We start from the raw sequence: 15,204 nt of genomic DNA, 5'->3' as shown, positions 1-15,204 counted from the left end.
GTGTGCTTGTGGCGGTTGACTTTCATGATCCCAAGATTTTCGAAACAAAGTCCTTCAGTGCACTAGTTAGGTATTTAAAAAAAGGTCAAGGCCCTGCCACTGACAAATTACTATGTGCAAAATTACACAGTACTAGGACATGGGGCTATTTCCTCAGATGTTTTTAATAAATGACATAACTTACAGCGCAATAGCACAGGGTCAGGACCAGATCACAACCACAAGGGGGTTGTTTCCTACACCATATGCAACTCAGTATAGCCCAAGTATTCAGATAATCCATGAGTCTCACAGTGAGCCCTGTGCACCTGCCTGTGAGTCTCTCTCATCTTGAACACCCTTCTTTCCTCATCCTTTGTGTTAGATGAGTCTTTCCTCAGGTGGGACCTTGAGCATGCTGTCCATCTCCAGCCGAGCTCCAGCCACCTCCTGAGCACTTGGGCTGTATGCGCCCTCTGACTGGCGTTTCTTCCTTGCCATGAGCACCATGAAGGTCAAGCTGATGATCAGTATCAACACACATAAGCAGAGGAGCGGGATGGCTACCACCAGCCAGGGGATTCCTTGTTTCTGGGCTTGTTTCTGCAAAGGTACAGAGGGCGGAGACTGTGAAAATGTCATGCTTTAGTTTTCTGAAAACAGGTGGAGATTTGTCGACCATTCTTATCTGCTTCAGTATTTCATAAATACAAAATAAAATATGTTTTAATGGTTTCTGAACTTCTATAAGCCATTGGATGTTTACTTGATACTGCTTGGCAAAAATCTAAAAGTCAACATTTTGACCTGTATTTATAAAACCAACAAAGAAAAATGTAACAAACATACGTTAGTGTCACAGATTGGACCACTGTAGCCAGGTGGGCATTCACAAACAAACATGTTGAATCGATCCAAACAGGAACCACCATTTCGACAGGGGTTGGACTCACACTCATCTATCTCCAATTCACACCTACAAGACACAAATGAATGTGCTTGAAAAGAGAGAACATTTTAGACCACTCTGAACATTTCCAAAAACATTTATGTGAGAATAAATATTTTATTACCATCGATGTCAACTTTGCAACAGATAGTATTGTTGTCATTGGTATTTGTGTGTGTGTGTGTGTGTGTGTGTGTGTGTGTGTCATCATTGTAAAATGCACCCCTGGGGACACCTATTGAAAACACCCCATCATTGTGATGTATCCTGGTCACAAAATCTGTCCATACAGATTTTGAGACCAGGATACATCACAATGATGCAAGATGCTGTTACGAAAAATGTACAGTTCTGTAGGAAAAGTCACAGTGAAGGCTTAATTGGTGTGGTCTAAAAAACAAGGGGGTAGGAACTATATTCCCTGGCCCACATTAGTTCTATGTTGTGGATTGCTTGTAACGGGTGGTTGTAGGACCCAGATGCAGTACGCCAAAACGCTCGTTCAGTTGGTAATAACTTTTATTTAAACCAACACAGTCAAAGCTCAGCTTACAGGTAAAGAGTTCGTTCTTCGGGCAGGAAGCCCTAGCAAAGTCTCTGGGTATCACACGAAGTGAAGAAACGAAGCTTCTACCCACAGTGGCTGGCGAGGAGGAAACCCCGTAGCTCCGCGAGCCTTCTCCACGTGCTGGAACGCCGACAGGGATCGAGCAGAGGAATGGTCTGGGACAGGCAGGGGTTCGATAACCAGGAAGTCCGTCCGCGGAGGTAACAGCACCGACAGGGATCAGGCAGAAGGAGCGTCTTAGCCGTGCGAAGGAGTCTTTACCAGGAGAGCCGTCGTGGTCGAGGACAAAGAGCAGGTAGGTTCACGGGGAGTCAGGCGAGTAGAGCAGGTCAGGAACAGGCAGAGTCGGCAACGGGAGATCTGATAGAGAAACGCTGGAAAGACATGCATAGTGCAGAGGAACAATCTGGCAATGAGTGAGTGAACTGGAGTGTCTTATATACTGCACTGATTGGAGATGAGCTGCAGTTGAGGGGAGAGCAGGCTGCAGCAGTAGGCGTGGCTAGCAGGTAGAGCAGAGCAGAGGGAGGGTGAGTGGAAAAGTACTGGCAGCAGGTAAGGAGGAGAAACAGCAGGTCCATGACATTGCTGTGTTGTGGTTGGAGAGGTCCCATTGTGAGATTATCTCTATAGTTGGTATTGAAACAATGCAGGTAAATGTAAAATGTCCAAAAGCAACATATCAGTCTAAAAGCAGTGTCCATCTGCAGACCTCTCTGTGAGCAGTTTTCACAGTGACTAAATTTCCAAAAATTAAAATGGAAATCCTGGTTGTAGTACCTGTGGGGAAAGATAATTCAAATGTGTCTTTGTGTGTGTGTGCTTAATAATTTGGGTGTTAAAAATCCGTAATTAGTGTAAGAGTGAAAGTGGGATATGTTTATAGTATAGTGTAAGCATAGGTTAATACAGCTAGTTGGTGCTGTTCACGTAATTGTCAGTTGGTCAGGTTGAGGGCGGAGAGAAGAGAGAGGAGAGAGAGAGGAGTGGGTGGTGAGCAAGAAAGGACGGGAATTTTGAAGTGTGGCTTGAGCTAACTGTACATGCAATGGAGTTACTAAAAGTTTTGAGGAAGTCCAGGAGGGGGTAGCTGTGATGGACAGGTTTTGGTAAAACCTGAGATCACGTAGTGGACACACGCTGGAGTGACAAACTGATCAAAGTAACTAATCTGAATCTTACAGTCCGAAAAAGTGTCTGATAACAGACTCTTATTTCACTGAAAACACAGAGATAAATGTTCATGATACTAAGCAGCTGGTCTGTACATAACATGAAGACCAAGCTTTCACAGATTAGCAAGCAGCGTGCACGAAAATGTTTATGCATTGCCAGGCAACAGCTGTCACTTCCAGCGGTTGCAGACCTAGTTGTGTCGGAGGAGCCTGAAAATCATTAATTAAACAAACAAATCATAATTTGTTGTCATTTATGACTGTGAACTAATAAAAGATGCATGTATGACTGTTGTACAACAGCAATATCACACCGGAGGTCATGATGTTGTACTGTATATCATCACAGCTGTGATTATCTTGCGACTTAATCACGGCCGTGATACAGTACAACATCACTCCCTCTTGTGTGATATTGCTTAAATATATAACTAATAACCTATATAATCTAGGTTTCTTTCACACCTGTAGTTTGTTTGCTTTGTTCCAATTCAGGTCAAAGCACACACCAGCAATTTGGACTTTTGAATATTAGATCCCTATCATCTAAGGCTCTTTTAGTCACTGATTTAATATTGGATAACTATATTGATTTATTTTGCCTCACAGTGACCTGGCTGTGGGGGCCAGAGGAGGGAGAGTCGCTGCTATTTTTGATTCAAGCTTAGCAATTCACCCTAAAGCTAAGCTAAATTATAGTTCATTTGAAAACCTTTTTCTTAGTCTTTCTCACCCATCATGGAAAACTCTACAGCCCATTCTATTTGTTTTAGTTTACTGCAACTCAGCCCATACTCTGAATCTTTATCCAAATTCTCTGAGTTTATATCAGGTTTAGTGGTTAAATCAAACAAAGAAATTATTGTAGAGGATTTTAACATTCATGTGGATAATAATAATGATAGCCTTAGTGCTGCATTCTCCACACTTTTGGATTCAATTGGCTTCAGTCAGTGTGTTCATAGATCCACCCACCGCTACAACCACAACTTGAATCTTCTTCTTGCATACGGCACCAAAACTGAAGATTTAATAGTCTTCCCCGAGAATCCTGCTCTGTCAGACCATTATTTAATAACCTCTGATTTTTCATTACTTGATTACACACCTCTCAGCAAAAGTTACTATTCTAGATGTCTGTCTGATAGTGTAGTAGCTAAATTTAAGGAATTGATTACCTCTGCATTGACCTCATTACCATTTCTCACAGTGACTGAGAAAGCTACTTCTAATTTAAGTAATTTGCTAAATTGAATGTCTTGTTGATAGTGCTACTTGCTCATTGCAATCAGCTCTCGACTGTGTTGCACCTCTCAAGAAGAAAATAATGAAACAAAAAAAATTAGCTCCATGGTTTAACCCCGAGATCCACAAATTAAAACAAAGATTGCAAAAATTTGAAAGAAATTGGCATTAAACCAACGTGGAAGAGTCCCGTTTAGTCTGGCAGGACAATCTTAAAACGTATAGAAAGGCCCCCCGCCATGCCAAAGCAAACTATTACTCATCATTAATTGAGGAAAATAAAAATAATCCCAGGTTTCTTTTCAACACCATAGATAGGTAGACTCAGAGTCACAGCTCTATAGAGCCTTGTATTCCTTTGGCTTTTAGCAGTGATGAATTATGAGTTACATGAGAAACAAATGCATGTCATATTACAATAATGATAGGTTTAAAATTACTAAATGCACACACTATGATAATATTGTGGGTGTCTATAAGAGTCCTATCTGTATATTGATATTGGAGGCATGGCTCATAATAATGGCAGTAAAAGGTTGCATCAAGCACGATCATGGCATTGGCGCAACCAGGACCCACAACACAGGCGTAGCTTCAGACAGGATCACAGAAATGGCAAAACCAAGACCACATTCAGGGCGAACCGGAGGTACGATATCAGTGCAGCCACAGCACAAGCACGACCAAAGGCAGGGTCACAGAACCAGCATCAGGTATCACCACAATCAGGCGCAGCCAAGATTGCAGCCAAGATTGCAGCCAAGATCCGAGAAACTAGGAAACAAGGGAGCAGGAATACTCCGGAGAGGCAACAGAGTTAGCATAATGCAGTAACCAGACATGAGATTTGGAGGGAGCAAGAGAAAGAAAAAGGAGCTCAGTGTATCTTAGACAGTCACCCAGCAGATTAAACCTATGTCATCCTATCTAGGGGCTGGTCCAGGCAACCTAAGTCAGCCCTAATTATAAGCTTTTTCAAAGAGGAAGGTCTTAAGTCTACCCTTAAAAGTGGAAATGTTGTGTGCCTCCCTGACCGAAACTGGAAGATGGTTCCATAAAAGAGGAGCGTGGTAGCTGAAGGCTCTGGCTCCCATCCTACTTTTGGAGACTTTGGGAACCACAAGTAATCCTGCGTTTTGAGAGTGCAGTGATCTTGAGGGTTGGTAAGGAACTATGAGCTGTGACAGATAGGATGGAGCCTGACCATTTAGAACCTTGTAAGTAAGGAAGAGGATTTTAAATTCAACCCTGGATTTTACAGGGAGCCAGTGCAAAGAAGCTAAAACAGGAGAAATGTGGTTCCTTTTCTTGGTTCCCCTTAGAACACGTGCAGCAGACCTAAGAGATTTGTTGGGACAACCAAATAATAGGGAGTTACTGTAATCCAGCCTAGAAGTAACAAATGCGTGTACTAATTTTTCAGCATCTGTTTAGGACAGGATATGCCTAATTTTTGCAATGTTACATAAGTGAAAGAAAGCCCAAAGTCCTAGAAGTTTGTTTTATATAGGAGGCAAAAGATAGATCTTGATCGAATAAAACTCTGAGGTTCCTTACAGTTGTGCTGGAGATCCACGTAATGCCACCTAGAGAAATTACATTCTTAGAAAAGAAGTTTCTGAGGTGTTTGGGGCCAAGAAAAATAACTTCAGTTTTGTCTGAATTCAACATAATGAAATTATGGCTCATCCAGGCTTTTATGTCCTTAAGACGTCTTGAAGTCTAGACAACTGATTAGTTTCATCTGGTTTCATAGATAGATACAGTTGTGTATCATGAGCATAACAATGAAAATTTACAAAGTGATTTCTAATTATGTTGCCTAGCAGAAGCATATATAAAGTATAAAGGATTGGTCCAAGCACAGAAACTTGTGGCACTCCGAAGCAGACCTTAGTATGCACAGATTGATTGATTGATTGATCATTGATGTGAACAAACTGGGTGAACGATCTGATAAGTATGATTTAAACCAGCTTAGTGCTGTTCCTTAAAGACCCATTAAGTGTTCTAGTCTGTGCAATAAGATTCAATGGTCAGTGGTGTCAAATGGGGCACTGAGATCTAATTAGATTAAGACAGAGACCAGACCTTTATCAGAGGCAATCCATAAGTCATTAGTAATATTTACTAGTGCCGTCTCTACTACTACTTCGTACTATGATGAACTCTGAAACCTGACTGAAAGTCCTCGAATAAACTATTATCTTGGAGAAAGTCACAAAGTTGATGAGCAACCACTTTCTCAAGGATTTTAGAAATGAAGGGGAGATTAGATATTGGTCTATAGTTAGCTAAAACCTCTGGATCGAGAGTGGGCTTTTTTAGAAGGGGTTTAATGACAACTACTTTAAAGGACTGTGGTACATAGCCCATTAATAAAGACACAATAATTATATCTAATAAATAATTGTCTATTAAGGGTAAAACTTCCTTAAGTAGCCTAGTTGGGATTGGGTCTAACAGGCATGTTGATGGCTTGGATCAAATTAGAGAGTCGGTGAAGGTCAGTCCTGGAAAACCTAATAAATTCCAGGCCATGTTGCCTTATCCAAGCTACCTGTATCCGAGGTCAGGTCAGTTAAGGGCAAGATGTGATGGATTTTATCTCGAATAGTTACAATTTTATCATTAAAGAAACTCATAAAGTCATCACAGCTGAGGGCCAAAGAAATACAAGGCTCTATAGAGCTGTGACTCTGAGTCAGCCTAGCTGCAGTGTTGAAAAGAAACCTGAGTTTGATTTTATTTTCCTCAATTTTCCTCAAATGATGAGTAATAGTTTGATCTTGCATTATGAAGGGCCTTTCTATACATTTCAAGACTGTCCTGCCAGACTAAACAGGACTCTTCCAGGTTGGTTGAACGCCAATTTCTTTCAAATTTTAATGATGTTTGTTTAAATTTGCGTATCTCGGGGTTAAACCATGGTGCTAATTTTCTTTGTGTCATTATTTTCTTCTTGAAAGGTGCAACGGAGTCGAGAGCTGATTGCAGTAAACCAGTAGCACTATCAATGAGACAATCAGGATAGGACTGCTTTCTTTCACTTGCATAACATTGCAAAAATTAAACATATCCTATCCCAAACAGATGCCATGCCGAAAAATTAGTACATGCATTTCTTACTTCCTTTGTTACTTTCCATTTGTAACTGCCAGTGGACTTTCTATGATACATTAAGCTCCTTTTTCATTCTCTTGCTCCCTCCATCTGCAAATGCTCATGTCTGTTTAATGCATTCCACTAACTCCGTTTCTTTCTGGAGCATTCCTGCTCCCTTGTTTCCTGGATTCTGCCTGCAATCTTGGCTGCACCTGATCACGGGGATAGCTGTGCTGGTGCTATACGCCCCGCTTACCCTGATCATGGTCTTAGTTTTGCCCTTGCTGTGGTCCTGTCTGAAGCTATGCCTGTGTTGTGTGTCCTGGTTGTGCCGATGCAGTGATCCTGCTTGATGCACCCTTCGACTGCTATTAGTATGAGTCACGCCTCCACTGTCAATATACGCATGGGACTTTTATCGACACCCAAAATATTTGCACATAACATAACATGATATCATAGAATACATTTAGTAATTTTACAACAATCATTATTGTAATAAGACATGCGTTTGTTACCATTAGTGCTGTGCATCTCTCCCTCTCTCTTCCCCTCTTTCTTTCTCTTTCCTTTTAGTCATTATTGTAATTCAACTGTTATTTACAACATCTATTGCATGTCTGTCCGTCCTGGAAGAGGGATCCCTCATCATCCTCTGCCGCTCTTCGTGAGGTTTCTTCCATTTTTTCCCCATTTCAGGGGTTCTTTTTGGGGCCTTTATCCTTGGGCGATGTGAGGGTCTAAGGGCAGAGGGATGTCCTATGCAATGTCCTAAGCAAATCTGAAAATTAAAATGCATTAACAAAATTCAATCTTCAAGAATCATATTCTTTGACATAATTGAAATGAAGAAGTAATGGACATTTGCTTTTTAATTTTCAAAAAAAGCCCTTAGAAATTGTTATCATTATTGAAATGATAAGTCAAATTTTAAAATTAAAATGCATGTACTTATTTTTCATAATAAACACGCATTGTTTGACTCAAAAATAATATTAAAATATGAGTTTATCATATAATATGCATTTTAATTTCATCTTTAAGTTGTATATTCTATGACACAATTAAAAAGAAAACAAAAAGGACATGGATTTTTTTTCATTTTCAAATCTGACAACTCAAACCAACTCAAAAATGAAATGGCAAAGTAGATGGTGCAGGAAGGTGATATTACACCTTAGGGTAACAGCAGCAAAAGTATGTCCAAGTCCATTGTGGAGTTGCTTAGCGAAAAAACAATTAAACTGATTTTCTATAATTTGCTTATAAATGAAAATCTGGAATTGAAATGTGTGCATGGAAAACTTAATTATTATATTTAAGCTGCTACCCAGTGGTTCCTCTCTGCCTCACTCCTGGCTTGTGAGACAACTTTTACTGTGAGAGTGGCCTGCACCTCTGGAGAGGAGATGCTGTGGCAGCCGGAATTCTGCCAGAGCAAACCCACTAACCCAGCGAGGGCTGTCACTGCAGCGCTGGGCCTAACCTGAGGAATTGCGCTAGCTGTATTCGAGCTATTCCTGCTGTTAACTGAGGGAATGTCTCAACAGCTGCTGTCTCCTCTCCTCCTAGCTGAGGAGTCTCACAGTGAGGCAACGGGAGCACAGGCTGCAGTACAGGAGATGCACTAGAGCAAAGCCTGGGTCACTGTGGCTTGTATGGAGCTGCTGACGGTGACTGTCCCCCAGTGTCCACACACGTGGAGCCTGTTGTGTTAAAGACTGTTTTCCCGTTGATGTGTTATCCCTGCCTAAACATCACCCAAACCCTCAAACTGACTGACTTTATTTATCAGAGGAGGATGGTTGCTGGGGTATGAATTGTTTCCCCAGCTTTCATCAGACAAGGTTTTTATAGTGGGAAATGAGAACTAACTTGGCAGTCTCTTTGGCTGAGGAGAGTTTGGGCAGGGGCACAACAACAGTAAGGATGGTTGTGTTGCTGTCAGATGGGGGAAGGCCTGTGACAAAGTCCAAAGAGATGTGTGACTAAGGGCAATGAGGCACAGGGAGGTGTGCAGGAAGCCAGCGGAAGCCTGGTGCGATGGCTTGTGCTGGTTGCAGAAAGGGCAGGTGTTGACAAACTCCCATATGTCTTCTTCAAGTGAGCTTGCAGGCATAGACCCACTGAAGCACATCAGACCTCAGAGGTGGAGGGACAAACAGGCGGTCTGGGGGGCAAGCAGTGGGCCCAGGCTGACCCTTGGTAGCGGACTTCACCCTCTCCTCAATTTTCCAGGTCAAGGTAGCGACCATGCAGGGGGCAAGGAGGATGGAGTTGGACCCTTATTTGGTACACTTATTTGTCATTTTTCTAAAATGTGGTCTAAGAAGAAATGAAATAAAAGTTGATCGTAAACCCTACTACATCTTTTTGGCGTCGAAGGAGGGGTTGAGGAGTCCGCAGCCTAGTTGAGGAGACTCACAGGTTTGATGTTTAAGAACCCAGGGCGGTAGTGGAGGGCAAAGTTGAAGCGGGTGAAGGACAGGGACCACTGGGACTGCCGTCAGTTCAGTCTCTTAGCTGTTTGGATTTATTTTAGGTTCTTGTGGTCAGTCTATACCAAAAAGGGTTGTTTGGTCCCCTAAAGCCAGTGCCGCTACTCCTCCAGTGCCAGACCAGCTTCTGGCCTGTGGCCGCACTTTGGAACAAGACAGCCCCCTCTCCCACATCGGAGGCATCCACCTCCACGGTGAACTGACGATCAGGATCTGGTACTTGGAGGATGGGAGCAGAGGTGGACCGGGCCCTGAAAGGGGCAGCAATGGAGCTGTCAGTGCAGTCAGTGCAGGGCCTCAAAGTCTTATCCTTCTTCTCCACAAAGAAAAATATTGCCCCTACAGAAGAGGAGGAAGGGCGGATGATCCTGTCCAAAGAGTCCTTCATGTAGGTCTCCATGGCCTCTCTCTCTGGGGTGGACTAGGAGTGCAGGTGTCCGTTGGGGAGGGACGTTCCGGGCTGCAGGTCGATGGCAGCCCGGACGATGAAGACGATGAGGGGCCAAACAAGAAAGTAGCAACACAGTTCAGTGTGTCTGTAGCCTTGAGAGGAGATTGGAGACCAGGACTGGGGAGGCCTGACTGATGCGTTGGTAAGTGGAGTAAGGTTGGCTGAGGCATTTACTGAGAGAACGACAAGGCAGGTTTGTGAGAAGCAGGCAGGGTCGGCAATGGGTGATCAATCTAACGAAGAGTGCTGGAGAGTCTTGCATGTGAGAGCAAAGAACAATCTGGTAATGTGTGCTCAGGCAGGGGATGTTTAAATACTGGTTAGATTACAGATGAGTTACAGCCGAGTGTCCAGGTGAAAGAGATGAGCTCATGAGGTGGGAGTGGTACTGGCAGAGTGGAGCAGGGGTGAGTTGAAAACATGGAGTGGAGCAGACTGTGACACAGTCAGCAGCAGTCTCTAGATGACAGCACCATGGACCTATGTCTGAAGCTGGACACCCCAGACCCACCCTCTGCTCAGTGTTGGCATCAGAATCTGCAAATGACCAAGTGTGACCAAGTGTTCAAGGCTTGTCTCAAAGTGCACTAAATCCAGAATCAGAATCAGAATCAGAATGCTCTTTATTGTCATTATACAGTGTATAACGAGATGCTGATGCTGAGCAGGTATGAGTGTGCCTTATCATAACTTTGCATGCATTTGATATAGCCCCAATTTCAAAAAAAAAGTTGGGATGCTATGTAAAACATAAATAAAAACAGAAAGTAATGATCTGCAAATCTTTTTTTATATTATATTATATTATATTCATTTGCATAAAGTACAAGGCAAGATATTTAATGTTCAAACTAATGAACTTCTTTGTTTTTTGTACAGTATCAGTATGCTATATGCATCAGTATCAGTATGTATATACTGATTACGAATTTGATGCCCGCAACAAATTACTGGGAAAGTTGTGGAATGCTCATAAAACACCTGTTTGGAACATTCCACAGGTAAACAGATGACAGGATCATGATATGGTGTAAAATGGGCATTCTTGAAAGGCTCAGTCGTTCACAAGCAATGATGGCACAAGACTCACCACTCTGTGAAAAAGCACATTTGCAAGGAGTTTAGGAATTTCACCATTTATAATCCACATATCATCAACAAATTCAGAGCATTTTGAGAAATCCCTGCACATAGGGGGTAAGGCCTAAAAAGCAATATTGAACACCCATGACCTTTGATCCTCAGGCTGCCAAAAACTGCAAATGACTGACTGTCCATTTGATGCTGGCTCTGAGAATAAGTCAATCCCCATGGATATCCACTTTAAAATACCCAGTTTTACAGCAGAAACAAACATGTTTCAAGCCTGGTACAAAAACAGTTTTGGTCTCTATTTCAGCATTCATGACAACTATACAAGGGGCCAGTTTCGTTATAACTCACCTATTTACATTTTATTAACACCCAAAGTTATGCATATTTAAGGGTGTGGCTGCATTAGAGACAGACTGTGTGCAAGTCATTGTTACAGTCTATGAGACAGATCCACACCTTGCTCCTCCACAGCTCACAGACCAAATATGGTCACATCTGGCTCCAAAACATCAAGATGGCAACAGTAATTTGAGCTAATTTGAGCTAATTCTACTGAAAGATCAATTAATTCCCCCTATAATTAACCACTCAGCCTCTTGGCTGTAATTTTACTGTGTAATTTACCAGTAATTCCCAAGTTAATCTACTCCTATGACGTGTCAATATAGGTATTTTACTGTAAATTACTGTTACTCAATATTTTTTATATTTTATATTTCTTATATTTATTACTATGTAATAACCGCTTAATTATGGGCCTGGAAAATAAAGTGTTACCCAATATGCTAACATACAGCTGTGGAAGAAATGCTCAGACCTATCATTCAAATAAAAGTACAAAAGTATTAGAATTAAAGTATACTTGAGATAGCCTACCAGATGTAAAAGTATTTATTATGCAAAACTGCCCATTTTAGAAAGCCTACTATATATTAGAATTATTGATGCATTAATGTGTCCATCACTTTAATATAGCAGCTGGTAAAGGTGGAACTCATTTTAAATAAGGGCCTACTGCTGAGTAGAATAATCTATAATAATACATCTTAATTTATTAGTTGATTTATGTTTTGTATTTATAATCTGAATTTTTAAAGTTACTAAAGCTGGTGAACATTATGTAGCGCAGTAAAAAGTACAAGCTTTACCTCTGAAATGTAGAGGAGTAGAATTAGCCCACATATTTGCATAAAATGAAAATGCTCAAGTAAATGAACCTTAAAACTGTACTTAGATACTTGAGTAAGCCTCATTCCCACTGCACAAAAAAGTCTGTTAACACCCGCTAACATCTAGCTTTTCAATACAATGGGAATGTGTACAATCGGCATTCACACCCGTGTGAAATGACTCCTCAGTAGACACAGTTTTTATCACCTACGATCAATATTGATGGGAATACAATAAATAAGAGATAAGAGAGAAGAGAGAGGAAACCACTGATAAGTTTTCACAGACCTCTGTTACTGCTGCCGTCTAGTGTTTACCTGCTCTTCTGCCTGTCTGTGACATCACATGGACACACCATCAAAAAACCCACACACACGTACACACAACAGCTGACAGAAAGTAAAACTAGTGCAGTGTTCACTGGCAGTGGGAATGGAGACTTAAAAGGGTTTACCTGTGTTTGAAAAACCCCTGTGCAAGCACTAATTTTGGTGGGAAAGCGGTATGAGTTACATTCAAACCCTGTTAATATAAATACAACTCTAGTTAATACATATTTAATAAAAGCAGTTTTTAAGTACCTCCAGTTTTGACACTCTTTGAGGAACACATTTCAACTTTCCAGTGATTAAGATGTGTATTTTGAATGTAAATAAGATGCCAGAGTGCATAAAAAAGCACCAAATGAGAGCTGGTTTATCAATTTTTTTTCCCTGTTGGGGATCCCCCCAGACCTCACTACTGAGGTTAGGTCTAAGCCTTAAATATCCTTAAACCCTAAAAAAACAATGCCCATTAGTTTTGAATAAAAAAAGCATCAATAGTAGGTCATAGCAATAAGTCCTAAAGATTAACTCATGTTACTCACCAACATTTCTCACTAGCCCCTCAACCCCCCGCCCCATTCAAAGCTGTCTTTGAACCAGGCTTGGCAACAAGGCAAAATCTTTACTAGACACCATTAGGGCCCTAAAAAAACAGTAAAAGAAAAAAAAAACAGTTCAGTACATGCAAATCTATTTCTCCTGCAAGACTAGAGAAACACTCCCTAGTTCAGGACAACTGCTCTAAATGATCCAGGTGTGAAAGCACCCTTATTTTGCCATTGAGGCCAATTAATGACCATGGTGAACTTATATTGGACAATACTTGGGTCCAAATGCTGACACGCGTAAATAATAGGAAGCCATTATCTTATGCTCTTACAGCTGTTACATGTCAAATAGCCTTCTATGAAAAGGTCTCAAGTAAGTAGTAGGTACTTATGTACTGCAATCCATGTCACAGGTGTTTCTCTGCAAAAAAATTCCAGTAAGCGCATTGTACTGAGTCAGAAATTGCAGAGAGATTAATAAAAACCTGGAAAACCACAGCTGAAAGTCATGCAATAATTGATATTCCCTGAGACATCAGCATGAGGATTGCCAGACACCACTAAATTAAAGTTAAACAATTTAGTTATTTAGGACAAAGTATAAGACGTTTTTGTCGAGGCATTATGAGAATCAAAACTATCATAAGTGAGCTCACCTGCTGCCTGTAAATCCTGGTACACATGTACAGTTAGCTCCCCACAGCCCATCATTGCAGATACCATCATTTTCACACTGGACATCTTCACCGCACTGTACAGGAGGATAGTCCCACCTGGTAAAAAAGATTTGAAACTCTGCTTTAGTTAATGGAGTGTGGGCACTGTCTGCTAAAGCTACAGATACCACTACCTATTCAAACCAATAAACAGATGGATGAGTGAGTACTCACTGGCAGAGAGGGCCAATATAGCCCTTGGGACACATACAGGTGTACATGTTGGGTCCATCTTGGCAGGTGCCTCCATGTTCACAGGCATGATGCTCACACTCATCAAGATCGTCATCACAGAGTGTGCCAGAATATCCAGGATGACAATGGCACTCAAAACCAGCTAGATAATCCTGACAACTTCCATGAACACAGGACTGAGACACACAGTCATCAGTGTCTGTCTCACACAGTTCTCCTTCCCAACCAATGTCACAGACACAAATGAATTTATTAAAGAGGTCTTCACAAGTGGCTCCATTTAGACAAGGATCTGAATTACAAACAGGGGCGCTGGTACAACCCAGGTGAATTTTTGGTTTTCCAACTAAGTGGAACTGAGATGGCTGTGGGGCTTTATAGTCATCTACAAAAGGAAGATAGACTTTGCCGACTCTCACTGCACCCAAGCAGCCAGTGAAGCTCTCTGCGATAGCCAACACAGCCCCCTTTTCATTTAGAAAGTGAAGGCTTGTTGTTAGCTCTGGCAAGCTGCTGGCATCTGTGATTCCATCCACAGTGATAACCCATGGAGAGGCTTTGCGCTCCTTCTCAGCCATTGAGATGTTTACACGATGCCAGTTCCCATCAGCCACCCGACGAATTCCTGTAAAGGTCAGTGCCTCAACACTGTTGCCAATGTGGATCTCCACCTGCACTGAGGAGTCCAGTAGACCCACCATCAGCAGGTCAGAGCCTCTTGAGGCCCTCAGGATCACAGCATTCTCTGAACGAGTGCGCAGCTCCATGTATATGCTAGAGACAGGTTCAGCCAGGGAGCCTCCAGCACTGTAGTGCACAGGGTTGTTCTCAAAGGTGGCATTGTACACACCTAATGGTAAACATAGAGAAATATTTGTGTTATTATTTTGTTGTTTTGATTTAATTTATTGTAAGAAACACACCAACAATTTGTATTTGCATTTTTTGTTGCAGTATGCATCAATTACCTAAAATCAGGGTATATGTGTATTACCCCCTGAGTAATAAACATATACCAACTCAGAATATGACATTAACAAGAATTTTTGACAAAATTAACTCTTTTTTTCTGACAAAAATAGCTATGAGAAAATTGAGATTTTCATCTTGTCTTTGTTACTGTATTTGTGTGTTTGGGCACACAGATACAGGCACTTTCTCCAAAGTTTATTAGAGCCTCTTAA

At 41.5% G+C, this 15,204-nt stretch overlaps 1 protein-coding gene across 1 annotated transcript in view; it reads right to left on the bottom strand.

The window, feature by feature from the left end:
• Nucleotides 1–360: 360 nt before the first annotated feature.
• The window catches only part of crb2a (crumbs cell polarity complex component 2a), an 86,061-nt gene continuing 71,217 nt past the window's right edge, over nucleotides 361–15,204 (bottom strand). The window contains exons 10-13 of the mRNA XM_042509794.1: nucleotides 14,000–14,870; nucleotides 13,766–13,882; nucleotides 829–955; nucleotides 361–582 (exon numbers count right to left, since the gene is read on the bottom strand). Coding sequence (XP_042365728.1) covers nucleotides 361–582; nucleotides 829–955; nucleotides 13,766–13,882; nucleotides 14,000–14,870 — 1,337 coding nt within the window. The remainder of the gene's footprint in view (nucleotides 583–828; nucleotides 956–13,765; nucleotides 13,883–13,999; nucleotides 14,871–15,204) is intronic.

Source organism: Plectropomus leopardus, chromosome 20, assembly GCF_008729295.1.
Source record: "Plectropomus leopardus isolate mb chromosome 20, YSFRI_Pleo_2.0, whole genome shotgun sequence".
Classification (NCBI taxonomy): Eukaryota; Metazoa; Chordata; class Actinopteri; order Perciformes; family Serranidae; genus Plectropomus; species Plectropomus leopardus.
The sequence above is the reverse complement of the archived record's forward strand: the minus strand, read 5'-3'. Positions and strand labels throughout refer to the sequence as shown.